The sequence below is a fragment of the Falco cherrug genome, chromosome 8 (genome assembly GCF_023634085.1).
Source record: "Falco cherrug isolate bFalChe1 chromosome 8, bFalChe1.pri, whole genome shotgun sequence".
NCBI classification, from domain to species: domain Eukaryota; kingdom Metazoa; phylum Chordata; class Aves; order Falconiformes; family Falconidae; genus Falco; species Falco cherrug.
In genome coordinates, this window is record NC_073704.1 from 14,259,924 (window position 1) to 14,285,501 (window position 25,578).

Here is a 25,578-nt window from a genome sequence, read left to right on the forward strand (position 1 = left end):
GTATCCATTAAAGCTATCTCCAAGGCACCTAGCACAATAATACTGCAATGTTTCACAAATATGGCACTCAGCTTATCCTCAGCTCACTTCGGTCTTAACAAAGTGTAACAGCTGAGGTTTCTTCCTCCTCCTCCTCCTATCTGGTTCTCTCTTTACATCCTATTCCATGGGAAGTCATCGTAGAAGAGAGATTTCAGTTAAACGGTAAATCTAAAAATAACTATACAATCACACTGTCTCCCTCCCCATGTGAAGAACCCACCCATCAAGCAAAATGCTTCTGCTTTTAACCTCCATACCTGTAGGAGGGTCGTCTGGAAAGTATTTCTCTTCGTTTCTGTGAGTCTGTGACACTGTCTACTGATTCCTGTGAATCTTCACTTTCTGCTATAGTGGAGATCTGTAAATAAGAACAGCAATAAAACTTAACACGACACTTCCAATGTCTTTATTTTCAGGAAATGCTGACATCCTGTGAAACACGCTACAACCCAAGTATTCTACAGTGCTTCTGCCTAAGCAATGAACAGAAAGGGCAGGCTGTTTAGTAACAGATCCAGTGAAGAATGATCATGGTGAGTTATCTACCTGTGAGAATGTCCTTTATAATTTAAATACTCCAATAAGAAAATATAAACAGTAGTTCTACACACTTTTTGCTTTCCACGATCCCCTGTTTCCACTCATTTTAAGAAAACAAAGATTTTTATTTTTTTTAAGTAAAATTTAGGGAGAGAATAACTAAAACCAAACCAAGATAGAAACATTCAGAAACTAACAAAATAGTGAAGCTGAGAAACAGCAGTTTGTAAGTAATTAGGTATAGAGAGACTGCCTTTTGGCAGGAAGGGGGGATTGTCAGAAAAATGTCATACGTGATGATGCTAAGAAAAGACAAAGGTTTATGAAGGAAAACGGAAATGTTTACATCAATCATATTTGAATAATTTTAGATTTGAAGTGTGCCAAAAATTTTAAAACATCTCCAATACATAAAAGCAGAGACTGTTTTCCTAAAGACTATAGTCACATATGTGACAAATACACAAAAGCTAACAATAGTTAGTGAATCGTAAAATGCCTGTGTGAGAAACATAGCTCACAGCCTGACATTTTATGCACTGTAGGGAAGATTCCTAAAGGCTCAAAAAGCTGGCTGGTGCCCAAATGTCACAGTTACCAGATAGGGGGCCTGAACATGTCCAGGGCTGACTGTGAACTACCAGGTTTTCAATATCCAAACAGGCTGGCTTTGCACTGAGCCAGGTGAATTCCACGCATGGTTTCATTGTCAGTCTTCCACCTCTGGGCTAGTAACTTGCTCATCTCCAATGAACTAAAACTCTAAACTTTTGATTCCAGTAGCTGAGGAGGGTAGAGCCTGCCACAAACTCAGCACTAAAGCTGACAAGGAGTAAACAAAGATGATTATCAGAATGGCCTAGTTTTAAATTATGCATGCTTTAGTATTTTTTAAAATAATATCCAGCTAAGTATCTGTATCAAATGTCTACTTTTAATGTTTACATTTTAAATTAAACTTTTGAGTTCAGTGCAATAAGAGCAAAGAAATGAGGTACAGTCCTTGCCCTGTGTAGCTGCTGTATGCCAAGCAATTTCTCTTTCTGCGTTCAGTAACACTGAGCTTAAAGTGGTTCAAAAAACCCAAAAGTTACAGGTTTCAAAGGTTTCAGACTACTTGTCTTCAAGCTACCTCATCATATCACATTACCTGTCTTACTTTACAGAAGAGAAAATGATAAAGCTTTACAAAGCAAACAATATTCAACAGGCAAATTTTAAAACCATTTTTATGAGAGGACTGATAGGTTTATTTTAAGACATCTGTTCTATAAACCAATGCAAATATTTTTTCAATAGCAAAGACTCTCATCCCAGAATATCAGTCTCATTACTGATTAAAGATTACATTATAAAAAAAGAAATCTTTTTTGTTGACTTCAGAACAGCATGAACTCTTACTCAATAAAGATGTATGAAAATATAGAAGAGAGAAAAAGTAGAGTAATACTGTAAGAAAAACCATGAAGCTGTTAAACTCACCAACAACATTCTAGCCGGAGATGAAACTGAGCAATGTTTGAAAGTGAAAAGTGGTTAAACCAGAACAGGAAAAAAAAAACAGTCACAGAGTAGCAAATACTGTACAGATTTTGCCTTCAACATGCTCTTAAAGTTTATATAAGCAAAATCACAATCCAGGACACAAACACATCAGAAACCAGTGAACTGGCAGGACTATCACAAGGCCCAATTCACATATGAGGAATTTCTTCAGTCAGTACCTGAACTGTCTGGACCTGTGGAGACTGAATAACTGACGGCTGGGCAGCCTGAATTACTCCATGCACTTGAACTGTCTGCCCATTGGGCAGCTGAACTAAGGTCACCGTGGGTGCAGAAGACGTTGCGTGAGCTGCTGGCATAGATACCTGCAAAGAAGAGACAGTGAGCGTAAATTAGGTTATTGCAAAATCTTATTTCACTACCAAGAACGCTTTCTGGTGAAAGAATTAAGTCTCTTCTAGAGCCCAATTAGATGACCCAAATGTTACAGTGTAATACAAAACCCCCTGACCTGCCTAAGCCCAACATCTGACCTACTTTACAAATTAATCTAATGCAGAATTTCTGCAGGCTCAAAACATTGCTTGTAAAACCACTGACAAGAATGAGAAAAACACAACTACCTCTATTTTGAGGTAACCTAATAAAAACACATTATTACCTTTCGCCTACTTCAGTTAGATACTGATAGGACTTGGGTGTACTCCTACGGACGCTGCTGAGTCAAAGGCAGAAACATATGGGAGTGCAGCTATTTTTGTTCTCACTCAAGAAAATGCGAAGTGTTTGCCAGATGTAAGAAGTTAAATTTTTTAGGGAGCCATAGCTTTCAGACTTTCTAGACACAAACCGTATTAAGTAGCTGGCACAGTCCATTTAAGTGAGGAAAACTGACCATGTCTTCAGACACAAAACTTGTGGGTTTGCAGTGAAAACAAATGGTTTGTAGGCAGTTACTGTGATTCAGTGTAACGGGTCAACAGAAACCCTAGCCTTAAAGTTATTTCTGAGGAAAAATTGCCCACATTTTAAACCTTCAGTTCCTAAACGACTTTGTTTCTCCAGCATAGGCCTGGAGGCATAGTGGCTATGCCAACAGGGAAACGCTGAAGACTGCAGCACAGTTGGTACCACTGCATACATAGCCACGCATGTTCTGCGCAGGGGCTCCGAGGACAGCGACATCCATACTGAGCTGTTCAAATCACGCAGAGAAGGCTCACTCTGGCAAGTCACAAGAACTATTATGGGCGGCTAAAGGATGCTAGGTGGCTGGGCAGGTGCCCCAGTGTGCATCCAGAACGCAGCAGCTGTACGATGACACGATGCATGTGTTCGTGGCTGGGGGGCTCCTGACAGGTAGGAGGGTGCCAGGGCTGCCGCACCTGTGTACATGGCCCTCCGTCTGCACCTGACTTGCACCACCATAGCCCTCAGGGGAGGACTGCAGGCAAGCGTGAGCTGCTCTGGCAGACCTTAGGCAGGTCTTCTAGACACCCAGCTTCTGAAAATTTAACAATCCTCTGGTGTTCAACGGCATTTTCAAGAAATTTGATCCATGTAGCTACAATGCCAGAAGGGGCTGCACTGCTGTCCTATCTAATCTCAAAGAGCGTCTGTGTACTGGACGCAGAAGTAAATCCTCTGCTGTCCCTGTGAGCACGTGGTTCTCAGAAAGCTGCAATAGCTGATCTCTGAATTTCCATAAACATCCACTGCTTACAAGGGAACCTTGCTTAACAACAAAAATAAAGGGAATTACATGTAGACCTCTCTCCTCCACGTATGTCTCTCCCAAATCCACAAATCTGTGTTTGCCTTTACCTTCCTTTTTCAGGAAAACAGCTGCAGCATTACACGGTGGTACTTAACTCACATCTGAGAGAAACCCGGGCTGAGATTAACATGCGCGCACTTCCCTCTGGCAAATGATATTCCTTTACCAAGCAACCTTTTTAATAATGCATGTCTGACTAAACCGTCCCTGGCAATGACAGCAAAGCTGATCAACTGGAGGCCACTCTGTGGTCGGATTAAGCCAACAGCAGAGTGTAACTTCCGCAGATGTCTCTGACTCATACCTTGTGGAACTGGAACGAGTTTCCTTTTGACTCTGAAAACTACCCTGAACTCAGTAAAAATGCAGCAATTAAACTAAGCTTACAAGAGGGGTGACCTTACAAGAGATAATGGAAGAACTAAATTGACATAATTAGTTATTTAGATTTGTCTAAGCCTCCGAGGACACTCCCTAATGCCAAACACTGCCACTTCATGTATCAAAAATATCGTAATAATGTAACACCAATGTGAACAAGGCAAAGAATTATGTTTAGACTGTTACATCACCTTCACAAGGAATATAAAGCCAGGGGAACAGCTAAGGTGCAAATAATACAGTGAATGACAACAGAGGAAATCAGGAAAAACGTAACATCATTCTTTGTGGTTCACATGGATTTTAACCATAGCTGTACAGATTTTTCTTACTTGGAAAAATTCTCATTCAAGTACCAGGGTAATTTTGCCCGAGTAAACTGCATTCAACCCACTACATACTTGTAAATTCAGCTGCCTGGAGGTTAGTATGTTAACACAAGAATTTAAAACATTCTTGCTTCTCTGGACTAAATCTTAATGCATAGCAAGCAAGAAGCAGTTTACTGGTTTTGCAAGAGTAATAAACTACTTCCACCCAGTTCACACTGAAGTGTTATTCGCACCACCTACATCCTGTGCCTAAGTTAGACAGTGAGAACACTGCCCAAAGAGGCAAGCTGGTGCAGGGCAGCTGGTGGCCTGTAAATTCACACTACAGCTTCACTCAACAAAATCACCCTGTGCATTTTAACAGCTCCAACCCCTATACTATCACTTGAATGGAAGTATAATAGCTCTGGTTTACCGAAAGGTGCAATGACTTTAATAATTTATAAAATGCTAAGTGATTTAACACTTGTGCCACTTACAAGACACTCAATTCCCCAAACTCCCGAGATATAAAAAACCTGTTTGTTCTTAGTGGACTGCAAACAGTTTTAAAATTAAATGGTTACAGAAGAGAGATGAACAAATTCTGTACTCATTTACACAATGGAGTTGCTTCTGCCAACCATCACTGTATCCAGGAATGAAACCAGGTTCCAAAATTAGAGATGTAGCTGGGATTGCATTTCTTGTCTCTCCAAAATAACTGGAGGATAATAAACGATCTACTACTGTCTCTCTAAACAGCCAACAATTCTGTGAAATTCTGGTGACAACAGGATAACATGAGCTGTCAAATGCCAGCTTGTTCCACTTGATTATAATGTTTATAATACTAATCCTTTCTGGTAAGATGCTGTATTTGCTGCATTATTTATCTATATTTTTCGTTTCTTCTCTTCAGAATTAAACTGACTGCTATAGACAAGTTTCTAACAAAAAGCATAACAGCAAAACAATCCAGTCAATATGAAAAAGACAGTAAATTACATGTTTTGAAAAAAATACCTTTCAGTGTATGGTTGTGGTAAAGAATGCTAGAAATATTTTCATTCATTATTCTATTAACATTACAGTTTACACACATACAGTTCTTCAGGACTAAAACCAGCCTAGTGTGATGGGAAGTTAAAAATCTCTACTGCTTTAAAAATGTGAAGACAAATATTAAAGGAACTATACATTGCACCTGTTTCAGAATCATATCAATGGAACCTTCTCTCAGGCCCATGAGCAGACATTAACCCTTTTAAAAAAATTATCCAATAGGTAAAACTATTACACCGTATGATTTTATACCTGGGCTAACGTTGCAATCTGTGGTTGTGCCTGTACTGTCATCTGTTGGGTTTCTGCCTCTGTAACGGCTGCATCTCCACTCTGCTGGTTCTCTGCTCCAGATTCCATGGTCATTTAGTTACCTACAATCACAATATTTGTCGTAAGTCTGGGTTGGTATGCAAGTCCATTATTCTTGGTGGATCTGGTAGCAATCACTGCAGCTGAGTTCCCATTACTACATACTGTTTTCATTTGCTTATTAAACTGTTGCCAAACTATTAGCATTCAGGCAAATGTTTTTCATGCCAGGTGTCTGCCTCTCAGGTTGATTTTTCTGTGTGTAATGTTTCTGAAAAACAGGCCCAGTCTCCTCCAATAATGAGATCAGAAAAAATGCATTTTGCTCATCTTAAAAAAATTGCTTGAGCAATCGCACTATGATGATCTAGTACCCCCGGAATTTGGAATAACAACCGGCAGTCTGTCAGGAAGGGTGCTCCTTCAGTGCCAAGGTGACAAGATGCCCTGCTACAGCCCTCCCTCTCCCCCGCAACTGCAGTTTGCAGATAACCAATAGCAATTGCTTCTGTGTTGGGCATTTAGTTTTCAGTCTTCTTCTGTCTGAACTAAATATGCAACATCTCCATGCAAATTCTTTCCACAACCAGACTGTGTACAGCCCTATGTCACAGCAACTTAGTCTTCTCTACTCAGCAGTTTTAAAGTCAGTATACGTAAATGATGGAAGCCATTTCTACTTGAACCTTACTGCGAATAGATGTTTTTGTATTTAGAGGTACATAGTAGTTTGTCATGACCTAGGTTTTCTATCATATATAGCTCCTAATACACTTATATTTCTAAGCAATAACTGAGCAAGCTGAGATCACCATAACACGAAACTCTATAAAAAAAGAGGTTGCATAACTTCCAAAACCATGCATGTAGGCAGAGTGCAATGAATGTTAAATCCTGCACTGATCTGCAAAAATTACTTTTCAGATCTTCTCTAAATACTGGTATGGAAAGATTTAATATATAAAAAATTACTTCAAAATACAAGGAAATGCTCCCAATGGTGATACAGCAATACCATTGTATTATACAGAACTCCAAATATCAAATACTAAGAATGTCCATAGCCACAATATTTATTCTGTGTCCCACCCTGTGCTGCCCAACCTACTCAGGCCTCTGGCTACCCTAGGGCAGCACATACCTGTCTTCAGCGCTGGACCAAAACAACCAGTAGAGCATTTCTGCTTTGGGGAAGAGCCTGCAGGCAGAGGATGCTCAGATTAGAAGAAAGGTGGAAAGAAGGAGAAATGCGCCTCTCTTTGCTAAACTTTACTGCCACCACCACCACCACCACCACCACCACCCCCCTCGCCCCTCCCCGGGAAAAGACTTAGAAGTGTCAATACAGGTGGTAGTACCATGACCACATTCAAGACATTTCATTTTAAACACAAAGTCAGGGAAACTTCCATTTCGGTGCAGACTATACTACAGTATTACAGGAAACAGAATACTCTTTGGAGATGTGTTGCCTAAAGCAGTAGAGTCACACTTCAATCCAGAGTATAATGTGGAATTCTGTCTTACAGTAAACGATCACTAATCAAAAAAAGATAAAACAGCATTTCAAAGCAGTAGCTGCATCTCACATCAAAAGAAAGCAAGTCAATATATACAAATCAAAGTCCGTATGTTTAGTATTGAAAGTCACTGTTCAAATGAGCGTGTGTGTGTGTGAACAGTGAAATGTTTAAGTACCAAATATTTAGTTCCAACACAATTTTAAAAATTCTTAGGAAATGAAAAGAAGGAAAAGAATTAAACCTGATTTTCCTTAAAAACAGTGACATACAATTTAGAAATTTTTGGAAAAAGTAATTAAAATTCCTCTAAGCACCTGGGATTTTGTTATGCCTCTCCCTGTTGCCATGATTTTTGTCCCACATAAACTAGGTATTAGTCTGACAAATGCTCACAGATAAACAATACTCTACCTCTATGCATATACTGGTAAACTGGCCATGAAAGAAATTAATTGTAAACTCACTGCATTTTAAGTAGTCTAGATGTTACTATTTTTATAAGAGTTTCAAGAACAGCCTGTGTCCCCCCCTTCTTTCCTACTGTACCAAATCTCTGTGCTGCATTTCATCTCCCAGAAAGCACAAAAGAAAACCCATGCACTATTACTATTTGCAATATATATTACCAAACAGTTCTTAAAGACTTCATTAATGACAGCAGTTTAAGTGGCTTTCTATCAGAACTTTAACACACCAGTTGTACTGTAACAGTCTTAGTCTTCTATTATACACCAAATTTTTGAGCATTCCGCATTTTCACAAGTGCAAACTACAAACCAGACTACTGTAGGTTTCTTCGATTTTTATAATTTTTAAAGAGATATCTGGTTTTATCACTTTTTTGCAACTATCAGCCAGTTTGGTCCAAGGTAAGAAAATCAACAACTTTTTCCCAATTCCGATGCATGTATCATGGTGACTCCAGCCAAAACACTACCTCATCGGAACCATTTGAGGAGCAGATCTTTCGCAACATCTCCCAGCCAAGTATCTGAAAAGAACTTTAAAAACAATTCCCCAGCTACAAATTCGAGTATGTTTCAAAACTAATAATGCTTTTGTTTGCTGATAGAAACCATTACTCCAGTATGGAGTCAGTTGCTATACAAATGGAATTAGAGATAGATGAAATGTGCAAGTGAGAAGTCTCTTGAATCAGGTATTTAGCAATGTTTGCAAAGGTAGATGTTGCCAAATTCCTGCTGATAAATGCAGTATTTTCCTAGGAAGACTTTCCAATTCTCTCACACGCTATTCAGCAAAGGACCTCTGGTTTTACAAGCTTGGTTTACATACTTGCATCATCTTTTGCATATGCAATCAGCAAAAACATTAGCATTTTGGGGTGCTCCCTCCTCTACAACACCAAAATGTCGGCAATCAAATTCTTAACGTGACTTGCAAACACCTAAAGGGAACCTCCTCATAATGTACAGTAAGCACCAAACAATGCAGGAAGCTGCCTGCAAGATTTACACCTTAACACATGCAGTTTAAATGAGTGTCCAACATTACTTGTAGTTTTTGGATAAGCTCTTAGTCTCGTGTTATTCACAAGCTCTAAGTACTCTTGAATTTGGTTCCATTTACCTTGCACTTACAGATCACATTATTTGTATTCTAACACCTTCACTACTACCTTTTACGGTAACTTGTGAGGAAAAGAAAGAATCAATTTTTTAGCATCACAACATCATATTCCAGATACAATGATTACTACATTGTTTTATTTTTAACTTTAACAGTACAGTATGATTAAGATTGCCAAGATATATAAGAGCAGGCACCTAGAACATAAATACTTAGTAAATTGTGTGTTCAGATTAAGACCAGGATGGCTGAAATTAAGGCTGTCAATTCCTATTAGTTCTTGTAATTTACAATGTAACAGATGAAATGATGTTTGGTTTGAAACCTTAACCTCCCCACACCTACAAATGAATGCCAATCTTTCTACCTCCTTTCTAAGCTCTCATATACCCCTAGACTAGACAAACTTCGCTGACCAGTACCGCTGTGGGTCCTCAAGCCCACCCCACCGCACCATCCTTTTGCTCCTCCTGCCCTGTTCACAGTGGCCCACCCTGCTCCCAGGCACTGATTTCCCTGGCAGCCACCACACCTCGACATCTCGAAGGGAAGCAGGGATCTGAAAGTGTCCCAGTGGGGAACATGTGTCCAAGGCAGGGAGCGCATACAGGAGCAGAGGGAGCACACCTTCTTCTCATCCCTCCCTGCTTCCAGGTTACTTTCCATCTTGTCAGGAGAGTACCTGTACTCCCACTTTGAGGAAAAATAAATAACTGCTGTAGTTCATCTTGAACCAAGTATTCTAAATGAAACTAACTGAACAGTTAGCTGTTAACAACCAGAGTTGGAAAACCAGAGTATGCTTGCCTAAAGCAACTCGGCTATGAACTCTGAACACAGGTTAAGAGAGCTGATGAGATCACCTGGTTAGAGATGGTTTAACTCATGACTTCTATGTAATACACATTTTTCTTTATTAGTTCAAAGCAGCTATTATTATACTTACTAATACTTTCTTAATAATGTGCTTACTAATGATTTGAAACTCTGAAGGTGAAAAGCCAAAAAGCTAAACATTCAGCTGACACCCAGTAATTTGTTTTAGCCAAATCAGGACTGGGAGAAAGAAGTTCAGTGGAAGACAACTAACTATACTAGCTCAATTTACACCATGATAGCTGAAGACAGATGCTAATAAACACAAACAGTTGCAGATTGCAGGGAAATGGAACGGCACACTGTAGAAAAATCTGAATAAATCTGTCTTGTTAGTTGTGTAAACTTGGAAAGGGGGCCTGGGCATTACTACAGATAGTTCACTTCAGATTTCTGCTTAACATGCATCCATGGTAAGAAAAGCTGAAGTGGTACACTGCAACAGTAATAAGAGACAGGGTAATGTTTAAAAATTTTGTTTGTATAGATGGACCCTATACATCAGCTGGATGACAGTACAGACATTAGGAGCCATCTTCAAAATGAGTTCTGTGGAACCTGGGTGTGCAGAGAAAGCAAAAATTTGGGGCAATGAAAATCTGCTGTATGAAGAGACCAGATAGAAATACAATACTTACTCCAAAGAGAAAAATGCTTCAAACAATAAAAAATAATTTATATTGGTAACAGGGTATGTAAACTTGAAACATTCACTGTCTGATTATAAGAACAGCAAAGATGAAAGGTGACAAATTTAAAAGTATGAAAATGAAAACTTACAAATATGTATTAAATATTATGAAAACTGATACTTTATGTACTGCACAAATAGAGCACTGATGCTGCTGCTGCTAAGCAAGTTATCAGGATTCAAACAGGTGTTAAGACATGCACATGGATAACAATACCCAAGAATATCCCAAATTATGGTTATTTCATACCAAAAAAAGTGCAGATCTGAAAGGAAGACAAATCATCATGAGTCAGGATTTAAATCAATCTCTAATCCTTAAAAACGCAAATGAATGCCCCAAAGCTTTCTGTGCTTTTCAGTGGTCCAGCTGGCACAGTAAAACATACTACCTCTCCCTGCAAGCCTTCCTTTTCTGTCTTTAGTGATATGGTGACAATTCAGTTATCAGTTAATGCTTACACTGACAGTTATTGGCCATACAACATAACTACACCTTGAGGCAACACAGTTCGCTTTACACCTCAGACGTACTGCCACAGCCCGCTCACAAGCGAGCACAGCTTTACCAACTGACACACTTTAAAGTCTCCTTCTCTTCCATAGCTAGATACAAATTCTGGTTTTATTTTATTGAATTACACACCCAGGTTTTGAAGAACAACATGACAGCCTCCAAAAACAGTGCAGAGCAGAGACCCAACAAACTTACGCCCACCTGGAGACCAACTTGTGCAACATCCTCAGACATTCACCAGCCGTCACCTGCAGCCACATCAGGTTCCCGATCCAGTTCAATACTCAGCCACCCAGCTGCTTATGGCAGCGAAGGACTGGGGCAGCAAGGGGGCTGAGGGAAGGGAAATGGAGGCAATGCCTGCTTCTCAAGCCCTGTATTCGGCTTTATTCATAGCAGGCATGCCAGTACAATTGTGCAGGAAGCAAATACAGCTCCACGGTCCAAAGTTCCAGGAATCTGACTCACTCTGTATTTACTACGTGTGGCTTTATAAAGCCACAGATCCACCATGAAAGGACTGAAAGGGTCATCAAACCCCACTCGTGTGCTATTATTTGTTTTCACCTTTCCAGTGTAAGTACCGAGAACATTCACATGAAATCTGAAACATTTCCACTGTTACCTTGTAGCATCTGCAGCCCTTTCAGCTGCAGCTCAACAGCCACTTTATGAACTCCATTCAATGGCTGCCAGACTGAAAACATTGAGTGAAAAATAATTTTATTTACAGCTAACACATGGGACTTCAAATAACCAGTAATAAATGCTCAAAAGGACAAGACAGGCCCATAATTATCTCTCTCTGTTGCTAACGACTACAGTGGGTTGGCACAGGAGCTGCAATTTATGTCAGAGCTTCTCTGTCATCCCAAGCTGGCACTGCCCCTGCTGCTGCACCCTGGGTATTTGCTCCTCCTGCCCTCTCCTCCGGGTGACAGGACTGTGCATCACACTGTGAACACAACCTGTTTGCTGCTTTGTCTTAAATCTACCTTTTACCACTTCTCTGAACAAGTCACCACATAGACACTCAACGATCATGCCAGCTTCTGGGTCACGGCTGGGCAAGGGCCTGGCAAACCGAGTGGAAGTGGAAGTAAAAGAATGGCCTCGACAACCAACTCCACTGAAAACATCAAAAATGGGGAAGAGTATTTGCAGAGATTATTTGCATTCACACACAGCAATCTGCCAGGCAAACCGAAGAATAAAAAGCTGGAAAAATTCTTCTTGTCACTGAAGTTGAAGTATTTGATCTTGAACTTCCAAGAAAAACTGAATCTCACTGTAAAGAGATCTTGCACAAAGCAGAATCAGACCATCACCTGAACGTAATACCTCTAGTCCCACTTCTGTCTCCACCAAGATGACACTCTGAGAAGTTTCTGACAACTCTTTGCTGACTGAATACATGGTGTAACAGCCAATGCAAGAAAGGCAAATGATGTAGTTATTTTCATACAGATCACAGAAGAAATGCAACCAGGAGCCTTGATTATGTGTAAGAAACTTTTCTGGCTCATGACTTTTCCAACAAAACTTCTAGTGCAGTTGTAGCTGTACTTCCAAAGTCAGTTAAAATTTCTCATACTTAACAGATTCAGGTATGTAAATGACTAAAGTACCGGAACAAATCAGTTGTGTTGCATGCTCAATCTCCCTTTCACTAAAGAAAAAGCAGTAGCACATTTTAAAACAAGGGCAGAAGACCAAACACCTGATCTCACAGCTACAGCAGGGAGCACCCAAATCAGTGATCATGTCTAGATACTGTCTTCTGTTAGCGTAACACAAGAAAGCTGATATTTATCACGTAGATGGTGAATCAGTATGCACAGGTAAGGTGTGCAAGTGAAAGTTGCTTATAAACACTTCACTGATTGATTTTTCTGATTTGACTCCACGCTCTTGCCATTTTACTAGTATCTAGTGTTTCTGCCCTCAAGCTTTTTAAGAGATTGTGACAACAATTAACTACAAATTATTTCTTGCATCACAGATTCTATGAACAAATACAAGAGCATCCAAAAAGTACTTGCTACACGCACATTATTTAAATCATGTTTAATCTATGCTGCCTTTTCTTGCTCAATATAGAATTAAGGAACCTAACTGAACTACAACCTTTCCTTTTGAGACTGTGAACTGGGCACTAAAAGTAAAGGTGAAGCCAGCTTAGAAAGAACAAAACTACTTATTTTAATTCTACTGATAATATGTATTTACAAACCCCACCTTTTCCCTAACTTTATCTAATAGTTGGGATAGGTCTTATGTGAATACACCAGTTCTGCAAAGGGGCTGAGTGGATAGACCAGAGGAATCATCTCCTAAGGCGTTAACAATGAAAAGCAAACAAATGCCTCTCCACTGTCTTACCCCCTTCCATTCAGAAATTCCCCCAAAATACTGTCAGACTTCACTTAGACAAAACAAAATGTCAAAACAAATCCAGGAAAGGTTATAAAATCATTGGGTAACTACTACTATGATTACTGAAAACCGATTCTATAAATACGTTCTAATTATAAATGCTCTGTCTTCATACTGAATGCACTTACAGTATTAAAAGACTAATTCACATACTTTACCCCTGTGATCCTTAACATAGGACAGAATTATTGTAACTACTTATAAACACCTGTAGTGAATACGTGTAGTAAAACCCAGACCAAAACAAAAAAGCTGAAAGATATCTGCAAACTGAATTTGAGAGAAACCAGGTATTTTAAGGATGTCCTGGGCAGTATCTACAATCAGTTCACGAGGACTTAATGAGAACTTGCTCATTTCTGAGAATTCAGCACATTTTGTAGTTCTTACACACTTGTTGCCAATACCATATTTATGCACAGTATTTACATACAAAGTGACCACACTTTACTACAGCTTACCATCTGTTCTCCAACATTATTTTTAGAACATAAAAAGCACCTAGTTTTCAATCTATGCTGATTTCTTGCAACTCCTAGTAACTGTAGAAAGAAGTTTTCCTTTCACGAAAATGAAACCATGTGAAATTGTCAAAATAAGTGCCTCTCTTCTCCACGTATCTGCTGAAAGCACTGCGGCTCACTTTGCAATGTGTAGCTGCTGGTTACTTAACAAAAATTATCAGAACAGCATATCTGAACAGTGTAATTTGTGTGCAGACATCTTAAACACCACATAAAATACAGGCAGCAAATGATTTTTCATAATGGCAACCGGGAGCTAACGTTCCCACTGATACACGATGAACTCCAGAAACAAGCTCTTTGCAGTTGGAACAGGCCTAGCAAATAATCAGCATAGCCACACATGACGAGGTTTAATTTTTGGCCCTTGTCAAACTCCCCTTTTGCTTTTGACTTAAACAGCAGCAAGTGGAGAACTGAGGAATGAATGACTGCATGAGACCTGAAGCTGACCTCTCAGCACAACTGACTGCACTGACATGAAGCCAGCCACTTCTCATACTTGCACTTCTAACTTCAATGCTAAACTGTGACTACACACTAGTCTGATGGCAGTATTTAATAAAATAGGAAGATATGATTACATCGGTACTAAGATTAGTGAAGTATCTTTGTCTGTCTGTCTGTTTGTCTGTTTCTCCAAAAGAGGAGCCCCTGTGATGCTGCTAGGCGCTGCAGTTCACCAGCAGTGTTGACTTCTGCAAACAGCAGGTACCTCATGCTGCAAGGTGGGGACGACACCTGCTCAGCCTGTGGTGAAAGCTTGCTGGACATGAACCAGCACTCATCTAAAAGCCATGGGGTGTATTAACGCAGCCTGAACCTAAGTGATGCAAGTACAGCAATGGGTACGATAAACATCTCTGTTCTGCTCATGAGGCCCTGTGCCCAAGCTGGTACACCCTACCTCTTAGTACGGGTAGTTAGCTTGGGCTCAGTGCCATGCTAAAGCAGCGACATGACCCCTGTGTAAGAAGGTAGGTTGAACCTGGCTGGCACAGTGAGCAAATGAGAAACAGTGCTCTGGTGCCACCCAGCTATCTACGTATGCCAAATAATTTATCCTGCTGCGCTGGTCAACAAGCAGAGCCTTTTGGGCCACCTCCTTTCATAACAAACACTGGCTTGTGAAGGTGTTCAAGCAGAAGAACTAAGGCAGTCCAGAGTGACAGAAAGGAGAGCTGATTCTGCAAGCAGACAGAGACCTTCTCCTTCTTCAGTGACAAGAAGAAAATGGGAGATGATGGTGGAAAAGAGGACTGTGTCCCTACCACCAATGGAAGTGTTCGGAGCAGAAAATTATGCCAAGTTAGCCAGGTTAAGACCCATCTAAGAAGGTGCGTATTTTCCTTTTTTCCACTAGGTAGACCTGTCAGGACTTGAGGTTTCCACTTTACCTGCCACAGCAATTCAGACAGATCATACTTGTTCTCCTCCACATGGGTTTCTGCCTCTTACTGTCTTTCACTGCCCCATCATTCATTCTGGCAGAATAAGAACCACCTAAATGCTGCAAGACGTATTTGACAATGGCTTGACATGTTCTAAGGATCTCTGTCCACATGACAAGCAACCTTTAAACATCCCACGTCAGAGGCATCAGCTGGAGGAACTGCTGCAATCCCAAACCTCTGGCAGCATGCAACTCTGTAGGGAGAGACTCTACAAATACTCATATTTTAAAAAAATTGCTAACTCTGAGGTGGGGAAACTACTAAAACTTGTTCTCAGCAAACTGCAGGAGCCATGACTAACTGCTCAACAGAGCCGGTCTCATAGAAAGAGTGAAGTAGGACTATGATGTTGTTAAGATGAAGGTATTTTTCAAAAGTGTCTCCTGCATAGGATTTGCTCTATATATGTGGTACAGATTCATGCAGTCTTGATCACTGGGTACATGACAAATGCTTAAGTGAACAAAGCTAAAGCTACTCTGAAATTATATAGAAGATTATCCAGCTCTCTTTTGGTGCTCAGAGCAAATCAGGAACAACTTATTAAAACCTAAAAACAACTGCATTACACAGATTCATATCAGTCTGGTTAACCTGAGTGCTCCAAGCCCAAGGGACAAGAATACAACATACAGTAATCTTACACCTGTAACAGAGAAAGGAATTACCTCCATACAGGTGTTTCCTTAATTGTAACAATTTAAATTACCTACCAGGTATGATTTAATGGAAGCACATGCAGGAATGTGCTAAAGACAGATAAGCATATAAGCATGTTTATTATTACCTGAGATCTTTCTATTCCAAAATAATGTTTCCACAGTCTCTGTTAATTTTACAGTGTGAAAATATTAACAGATGCATCACATTTATCAGAACAGCATAAGAATAGACTGAAGGTTCTTAAAGATTACACAGATTAAAGATGACACTCTAATGCATTATGAATTAAAAATATATTCTGAAATTTAATTTTCTGGAAAGTCCCAGAAATTCAGGGGACTCTCCCATGAATAAAGTAAATGTTTCCTTTTCCATTCTATAAAGAGGAGGCTAACTGTCAGGAGGTAAAGTTTTCTGTTTGGTCAAATTAGATATCTGAATGTCATCATCCATTTGGTTTGTTCATGTAAAAATTAAACAAAAAAAGCCTGAGATTTAAACACTGTGGGTCACCTCAGCAAAATACTGCAGATCGAAAAGGGTCTGACGCTGGAATCCCAAAGTGATACAGTTCACACTTGTTTTTATACCATTCTTCTGTTTCAGAAAGCTACCAAATCAGTTAAGAAATTCAGGATAGGCATGGAGTTTCAGGTATTAGCAGCGTAGTTAAACTTGACAAGAGAATTTTAGGTAGAATTTGTGTCTGTGCTGAGATTCTGTCTGTTGGTGAGAAGGGACAGCTCCACTGCTAGCATTTCTAACCCACCTCTGAATGACAGTGACTAAAGGATTAATTAATTAAAAAATGCCATTTCATGTATTTACGCTGCAAGCTTTATAGGCATAAACTATTAAAACAAACATTGTTCATTCTGTTTGATGCTTGGAACATACGTAGTATTTTTAGAGTTCAACCCATAGTATAAGAGCTCGAAGTTATATAACTTGGTAAACATTGGAAATTCTTAATTAAAAAAACCTCAACACTTCTAGTGAGTTCAGAAAGAAACCACAACAAAATAGATGTTTCAGACCAATACTTTCACTGTTTTATTGATTATCTTTAGAAATGGTCATCTGAAAGTAAGATAGACTGAACTATTTATACAAAGCTGACATTTACCACTTATAAAGTCAAATGCCTGAAATTCAAAATAACCTGTATCTGTACAAACAACATATTTCTGTTATGGTTTAATCGCTTTGTTTCTTTCTTAACAGGCAATATAGACTATTTTTTTGCTTCAACTGTCTCAAGTAAGTGAAAACCTTTGAATTTTTTCTGCAGTTGGGAGTGCTACCGTAGAGTATGCCCAGGTATGCACAAGAAAAACGGCACTTCCTTACAAACCTTGCCCTTGTCCAACTCTTGAATGCATCCTATTCACAAAATTTATTGCAACATTAAACCCAAAAGATTTGATGCTTAAGCCACAGCTCAGACTTAGATATATTTTATATCCTAAAATTGCTCTGGCTTTACTGGTCATATTGAAATCACTGTTGCTTGGCCAATTAGTCTTGAAGCAACAGCAGGCACATCTTGCTTAACACACCAAAATTAAATCTATGACTAGCCCTCTCCCTAAAAACCAACTGAAACAGAAGTTTGTAGTAAATGCTACAAATTTTGTAGTAAAATAATTTTGACTAATGTTACCAACTGAGTGGATTCTGATTTATTTTCATGTATTTTCATATTTGTCTGGACAGTGCAGGAGAGCTTCTTAAATGAGAAAGACCTCTCATATACCTGCCAGGCAGACCTACTCTGCATAAGTATCACCTCCAGCACAATTTATCTTGGTTCTCAAATACTTAATCGGAGTTTAAGACCTGCATTACCTGTGGGCAACACACCTGTCTCCATGGAACAGAGATGTGACTTGCTGGTAACACTGAAGGGCAGAATGATGACCCTGAATAAGCAACGGGAGCCAGTGATGAACCAGAAACAGCCAGAGAAAGAAACAGAATCCATGTTTTGCATCAGTGTGTTGCACACAAAAGAAACCCCCCATTTTGCCCACTGCAGCTACAGTCTTACAAGCATTTCTGCTGGCAGCACTGCCAGCTCAGGCTCTGCTTTTCTCTGGATTCCCTCTTACGCATACCTTTACAGCTGCCTCTGAGGCTGTGCAGTAAATGGGACTGGGCAACTAATTTGCCCTACAGATAGACCAGAAAAGACAACTTATTTTTATCCTGGACCAGTTCTCTGATCCAGTTCATGTCACTGCCTCACAGACAACCATACTGATGCTACTGGCACAGGAGCTGGAACAGGGAAGGTGGAACAGAGCCTACCCTGCTGCAGCCAGGCCCGCCAATGAAAGCAAGGTAGATCAAATCATGGGGTACAAGTGTCATAAGACTGTGGGAAGTTAACAAAGATGCTGAAGAAAAGAAAACATCTATATTCTGTGATTTGATTATGATGATTTGATTTGATGATGACTCCACTTAAGAGTGGGAGGCTGGAAACAGGATGATTCTTTTTTACAGAGTCAACATTAGCTTTCTGAGGATTGGGCAGAGAGATGCATTTTTCAAACAGCCATATCGCTGACAAAGCAGTTGTCTGCAGCAGGTAACATACTTCTTCCTCTACCCATCCCAGGATAATGTGCATTGATTATACACTCCAAATTTTCATGCTAGTAGTTTCAGCCACAATTATTATTTTAAAATCAGGAAGACAGGCCTGTTTACAGTTTACAGTAAAAAGGAAACTAACACGAGCTCACCACCCACACGCCTTGGGCCAACTGACAGCATTTCCACCACCGGGTTGGATCTGGACCCCTTCTGGAGCTTCATTTTTCAACTTGGGCTTGGTTAAAGAAATGTTACGTATAATTCTCCCCACCTGACAAGGCTTCTCATAAAGAAAAGGACCCAGGAGTTACACTGATCCAACCTCTTGAGAGGACCCAAACCTGCTTCTGGTAAGGAGTAGCCAATTTAATCACACAGCTGTCACCAGGTTTTCAAGAGGGAAACTTCCCCTCCCTGTTTTTTTTTTTCCTTCAACTGAGATACTGTGTTCTAGCTTTCCCAGCTGTGACAAACTGATGTGGCTCTCATCACCATGGACAGAGCCTTTCTCTTCCTTCTTTCACTGTGGATCATGGATGCGCTGCAGTTCCCCAAGATGGGTTTGATGACCCAGCTTTTTGATGCTGAAGGAAGTTGCGTCCCCCTCCACCCTCTCCATATACTCCCCCCGCGAACTTGCACCAGTGCTGGTGCTTACAGCATCTCAATCACCAACCAATTCAGCTCACTCACAGAGGAGACAACTAACCTAACAAAAAAGCACAGTTTTCTCCTGGGTTAGTGATTTGAACTGGCTCATTAGACCTTACATACAATCAACACTACAGCCAATGTAAGGGATGGCTGAATACCATACAGCCAGGAGGAGGCCAGCAGGAAGGAGTATGATGTCTGTCTCCTGAGAGACACACACAGTTTACCAGCTCAGATGAAACCACAGCAACAGACTTGTTCTGTTGGTATTATGCTGCGGCATTAGCACACAGTGCCCTTTTCCACATCTTCCCTCCCTTGGTATCACCCAGAATTTTCCTATCAGCACAAGAGAGAAAGATTTGGACGACCTTCACGAAGACAGGCAGGGGTCCTACTTTTACAGTAACACCCTAGGCTTTCTTTTTTAAGAGAAAGCTCTCTGCAATCTACAAAGGCATAAATTTACAAACCCTGCTCATATTGCATGTCACTTGGAGGAATGGACAGGCACCAGCAGAGTCTGAGGCCGGGCCAGCTACAGAGAGCCAGAAGAAGAGTTATCAGAAAAAGGCAAGAAAATAATGTTTGCCATCCATTATTCCATGGGGTATGAAAGATAAGCTAAATGAGAAAAGATTTTACATTCAAGCCCTAGGAAAGGTGCAAGGGAAAGCAAAATTCAATTGATACTGCAACAGCAGTAGTGAACAAGAGAAAAGTAAGGGTAGCACCTATCAGAAAAGTGCATGCTATTATTGGAACCAAAATGTCACAGGAGGCTGCAGAGTTGCTGGAGAAATGATTAAGAAGTTGTGGCAAAGAGCTGCAGAGAACAGCAACAGGAGGTTAGAAGTTAGAACAAAACACATGAGAACAGGACTGAGGAAATGAACATGACAGACGTTAAAAAAAAACACACAAAAGGTATTTAAGCCAAGTAAATAAGTAGCACAATGAACAGTATGTATACATGATATTAAAGTTTGGGAAAGGCTGCTGCTCATGTTCATTTGCTCCCATTTAGCGCACATGAAAACTTAAACTTAGCTAAATGATCCAGGGCTGCAGCAAGAAGAACCACAACAGGACCTATGTCATCCAGCTTAGTTATAAACACAGCGATAATTTAATTTTTTTTTACGTAGGCTGCATTTTCTTGTTTAGCAGCACTGCTGTTTGAGCTGCCCTCATCTTTCTGCTCATTCCAGCCCCATTCCTTCCCCTGATTATGCTGGTACAGCTACTGTGCAGCCATGCAGCAACCAGGGGAGGGAATGATCCAGGTGACAAATAATCAGGCTCCCCAGCCCTCACCCTGCTGGACTGTTTCCCGTCAGGCCTGCCATGCAGTAGCCCAAACATCTGTACTGGTGCAATGGAGAAGACATGAAAAAATCACCAGACATGGAGTATGCTTCAGCCAATATTACTGTCAAAAAAAGGTGTGTGGCACTATGGTTTCAGTCCATCAGGCAGTAGACAAACTTCAGAAATTCTTGGATTTCTCAGGTTAGGTTGGGGGTTTTTTTGAGTCTGCTCAAGAAAAGAACCTGATCTTTCCTAAGTTTAGAAAGCTATCTGAAAAAGTTTCTGCCAAAAGAGGAAAATATGACCCAGCTTTACAGTTCTTCTAAATGAAGGGAAAAAAAATTTGCCAATAACCTCATTGACCAAACAAGCTATCACTGGAACAACACTTAGAGGATCAGAGATTTTTACACATCACTTGAACTCTCCCCTCCAAAGTGTGAAAACATCAAGGGCAGACATTTTTTTCAGCTTCCTGCATGAAGGTAGCTTCAAAATAGTTCATTATAATGCTTCCTGCAGCTCTGCCTAAAGTAGCTAGCACAGTCTCATGTCAGAGATTGACTGAAATGCAATGAAAACCAAAACAGCAACTGTCAGGACTCTCCTGTCTTTCAAAATACTTTTCCATCTTTCACCTAATGGCCTTGATTTATGACAAACATCAAATCTCACAATACTCTCAGGAGAAAAAAAAGGTATGCTTATTATCTTAAGCAGTAAAAGAAACACTGTACCTATGCACTTTGCTCAAAATCACTGACCTAACAAGCATCAGTGCTGCTTTAAACTTGTATGTATGTATATGTTTTACCTATATATAAAACATATACATTGATCCAAATAGGAACACACTTCCTCCAAATTTCTACCCTCTTTCCTTTACGTGGTTCCTCCACCACCTAGTTTCCTATTCTGTCCACTTTGCATGGGATATTCTAAATCCAGCACTGCCAGAGAAAAACAGGAGCAGCACAGAATGAGAAAACCCTTGTCTGTTTTCAAATGCTTTTTTACCTAGAAGACCAACTAGACCCCGGCACATCTTCATCTCCTGTACAGCTGAAAGGCTATTTTAGAAACATGGAAAAATGGAAGGTGCCGTATTTGTTCTCACTCACCTTCTTAATTGCGGTACAACCAAGCAATCTAAAAATTGTGAAGAAGAAAAGAGTTATCAATGCCTTCATGCTGAGTGGTGTACAAAGGTAACTGCAGATTGCTCAGGTTTTCATAATTACCATGAAATATGATCACACAGACTGCAGATGAGGCAACACAATTTTTGATTCAGAGAAGAATCACTGCCTTGTCACGAAACTAACTGTACGCAGGTAGGGCACCAGAGGGCTCAAACTGAATTCAGCAGGGTTGTTCCTGTGGATGAGGATTGCTGTCATGTCCCATGAAAGTAACCTTAGATTAGTGGCAGAAAGCTAGCATGGCCTTCTCACTGCACAAAAGCCTTGAGAAGTGTGACATGAGTAACTGATCTCGACTTGCTTCCAGAGATCCCAAAATAGAGGTGAAGTGTGAATATCCCATTTGTTTCAAAAGGGTGTCATCAGAAACCCCTCGTCAGGACCTTGTCTGCTATCAAAATCTGCACCTACAGAGCTGTTGCTGCACTTCGGCAAGAAGAGGTCATTTGCTTCTTACTGCAGCAGAACAGCTACTTTCCAGAATACGATCAGCTACTACAGAGTATTTTATATTTGACATCAGTACCAGCAATAGCTACGCTGGTGTAGGCTTCCAGGAAATAGATAGATTGATGACTTGACAGTCTAAATGAGATGCTTCTAAATTTTCTGTATCAGCAGACCCCTCTCCCCTTTCAGACCTTCGGTTTGTTGGTTTTTGCGTTTTTTTTTCACCCAGTGTAGCAGACACCCTTATGGCCGGAAGTATAGAAGGGAAAAAAAAAATATAGAGATCAGCTGCAGACAATTTACTGCACATTTAGACACAAAGCTGAGAGTACTAATCTAAACACTGATGTTCTATCAATGAAACTTAAGCATTAAAAATGATTACGCTCTTCTTTCCTACATGCAAATATTTCATTTTGGGTCACCTGTAAGTGATGCTTAGCAAATACACAACCACCTCCCTGTTCCCTTTTCTCTCTGATCTGTGAGGATACATAGCTGGTAAGGAAATAGAACTGTATCAGAAAATACGGATCTGAAAGTCTTCCCCTCTATTATGAAATAGAATAAAATAAAATGCTGTGTTTTAAAGCTACAAAAAACATGCAAGAATTTACTGTCATTTTTGTATTTAAAATAAAGTGCATATTCCATTGAACCAAGAATGAATGAAATACACCAACTACTACACTCTCTTTAATCACTAATAGCAGCTACATTGCTTACTGAAGTCCTCAGATGCCTATTAATCAACTACAACTTTAGAAAACCTCTTCTCATGTTGGTATTACTCTGAAGTGATGTGGAGCACCTTCGGCCTTTACTTCAAAAGAACTGGTGGAAGTGTCAGAAAATGGAAATTCACATACAAGGAAGGACAGGCCTATCTACACATGTGAATCACAAATATACGTCTTGAATAAAAACTTATGTCAGTGACTTCACACTTTAAAAAAAACAACACATTTGTTGATACAGGGAAAGGGAACAAGTAGAATCTCAAAATTCCTGTATTCTGAAATAGTGTTCAGTGGTCACAAGGGACTGAACAGAGATATCCGATATTCCTAAGTAAGTCTCTAGTCCTTTATTTAAGAAATAGGAAACTTGCTTCTAACCGCAGGGCTGGGGCCGGGGAGGGGGGGGAAATATTCATGACAGGTGTTATTCCAGCAGCAGATTACGTGCAGACACTTCAACATTTAAGAGGGAGAACAAAATAAAATTAAGAAAAGCCCCCAGCTTTCTGGGAAGAAAAGTCATATGGCCAACGAAATTTTGGTATCCTTCCACACGTTTGAGAGGTGCTAACAATCTTTGGTTAAAAGGTTTTTTAAGACTGCCACATCGTTTTTACTTACTACTATGCCCAAAAAAGCAGATATGCAGGTTCTGACAGTAGAAATGAAGCCAAAACAACGGCTTCTCTCCTAGGCAATGGAAGGGGGGAAAAAGCCCCACGGCTGCGGCAGGACCAGGCCGGTGGAAGCCGGCAGCCGAGCTGACATTTGCTGCTAAAGCCGGGATAGAGGTCAAATCCTGCCGGCTGCGCAGCACCCGGGAGCCCGTGCAAGACCGGCAAAAGCAAATCCCAAACCGAGATTTACCAGCCGCGGCCGGGCTCGAGCTCACCGTGGGTTAAAAATACCGCCGGGAAAGCAGCAAGGCTGCTGGGGTCGGCACCGCCGTTCCCGGTAAGTGCACCGGGCTGAAGGCGCTCCCCTCCGAGCGGCCGGCGGAGCGCGGCGTGGCTGACCGGGCGCCCCGGCCCCTCCGCAGCCGCCCGGCGCGGCGGCCCTGCCCCGCGCTGCAAATGAAAGCAAACCACCAGACCGAGCGCCGGCCCGAGCGTCCATGCAGATTTTATTAAAAACTTCTCGTTACAGAGCCTGGGAGCGTGTTACAGAGCCTAGGAGCGCCCCACGCACTCGCTTCCACCACGGCAAGAGTCTGTTTATTTATTTATACAGCGCATTCGGGTCACCGGGGAAGCGAAACCGGCCGGGCGCGGAGCGGCGGGCGCGGGGGGCCGGGGCGGCCCCGCAGGAGGGCTGCCCGCCCGCCCCGCCGCCGCGGCGGCCGGCCCCGGAGCCCGGTGGGGCCGCGCCGGCCGGGAGGCCGCGCCCGGGGCCGCCGCCGAGCCAGGCGGGCAGCGCCGGGGGGAGGCCGCGGGGCGCACACGGAGGGCGGCGCGGGGAGGGGGCGCGGGTGGGTGCCGGCCACCCCCCGCCGCCGCCGCTCCCCCCTCGTCGTCTTCCTCCGCCGCCTCCTCCTGGGGCCGGGGGGCGCGATCCCCCTTCCCCGCCGCGGTGAGCGCCGCCGCTGGCTGCCGCCAGAGTCGCCGCCGCCGCCGCCCGGCCGTGGCGGCCGCCGCCGCCGCCGGGGCCGGCTCCCATCCGCCATTATCCTTTGTTCGCGGCGCGGCGGCGGCGGGGATGTTGCAGGGCTCGGCTCCATCTTTAAAGCGGGCGCCCCTCCCGCGGGCGGTGCAAGGCCGGGCCCCCGCGTCCTGCCGCCCGGCGGCTCCCCTGGTCCCCGCCGGGCTCCATTTCCTTCCCTCCCCCCCGCCCCTGTTTGCTGGGCGCCTTCCTCCTCTTACCGGTTACCAGGCTGCTCCGTCACTGCTTTCGTTCGCGCCTAGGATCTCGCCGCAGTTTTATTCTCTCCCCCACGTAACACACCGCGTCAAACTACACCTCCGCCGCGTCACTCACACACACACAGGCGCTCCCAGCCCGGCGACAGGCAGGCAGCGGCCGACTGAGGAGCGCCAGCCAGGGAGCAAGCGCCGAGCGCGCCGCGGCCCGCACGGAAAACGCCGAGCGCTCACGGAAAACGCCGAGCGCCCGGCAGGCGGCGGGAACGGCCGAGCGCGCGGCCGGCCCCCGCGGAAAGAGCCGAGCGACCGCGGAAACGAACGAAGCGCCCCGGAGGGGCGGCGGAAAGAGCCGAGCGGCCCCGCGAAGGCGCGAACGGCGTTTCCGCCCGGGGCGGCCCGCGCGGAAAGCACCGAGCAGGGCTGCGGGGGGGCGCGCGCTCCCGCCGGGCGCGGCAGCCGAGCCGAGGAGGCCGGAAAGCCGCGAGCGCTCACGGAAATGGCTGAGCCGCGCGGGAGGCCGAGCGCGGGCCCGTCTGCCCCAGGGACGCCCCCC

The 25,578-nt window shown here is 42.4% G+C and overlaps 1 protein-coding gene across 4 annotated transcripts in view; it reads right to left on the bottom strand.

Moving 5' to 3' along the window:
- CREB1 (cAMP responsive element binding protein 1) overlaps positions 1-25,372 on the bottom strand; it is a 40,859-nt gene extending 15,487 nt beyond the window's left edge. The window contains exons 1-5 of one of the 4 annotated variants that reach the window (XM_055718102.1): positions 25,026-25,372; positions 7,076-7,132; positions 5,875-5,996; positions 2,307-2,453; positions 300-400 (exon numbers count right to left, since the gene is read on the bottom strand). In XM_055718102.1, coding sequence (XP_055574077.1) covers positions 300-400; positions 2,307-2,453; positions 5,875-5,988 — 362 coding nt within the window. In that variant the 5' untranslated portion in view covers positions 5,989-5,996; positions 7,076-7,132; positions 25,026-25,372. Of the gene's footprint in view, positions 1-299; positions 401-2,064; positions 2,208-2,306; positions 2,454-5,874; positions 5,997-7,075; positions 7,133-25,025 lie in introns of those variants that run through there. The other 3 variants (XM_005442806.4, XM_014282890.3, XM_055718103.1) reach the window with 3 other exon arrangements.
- Positions 25,373-25,578: the final 206 nt, after the last annotated feature.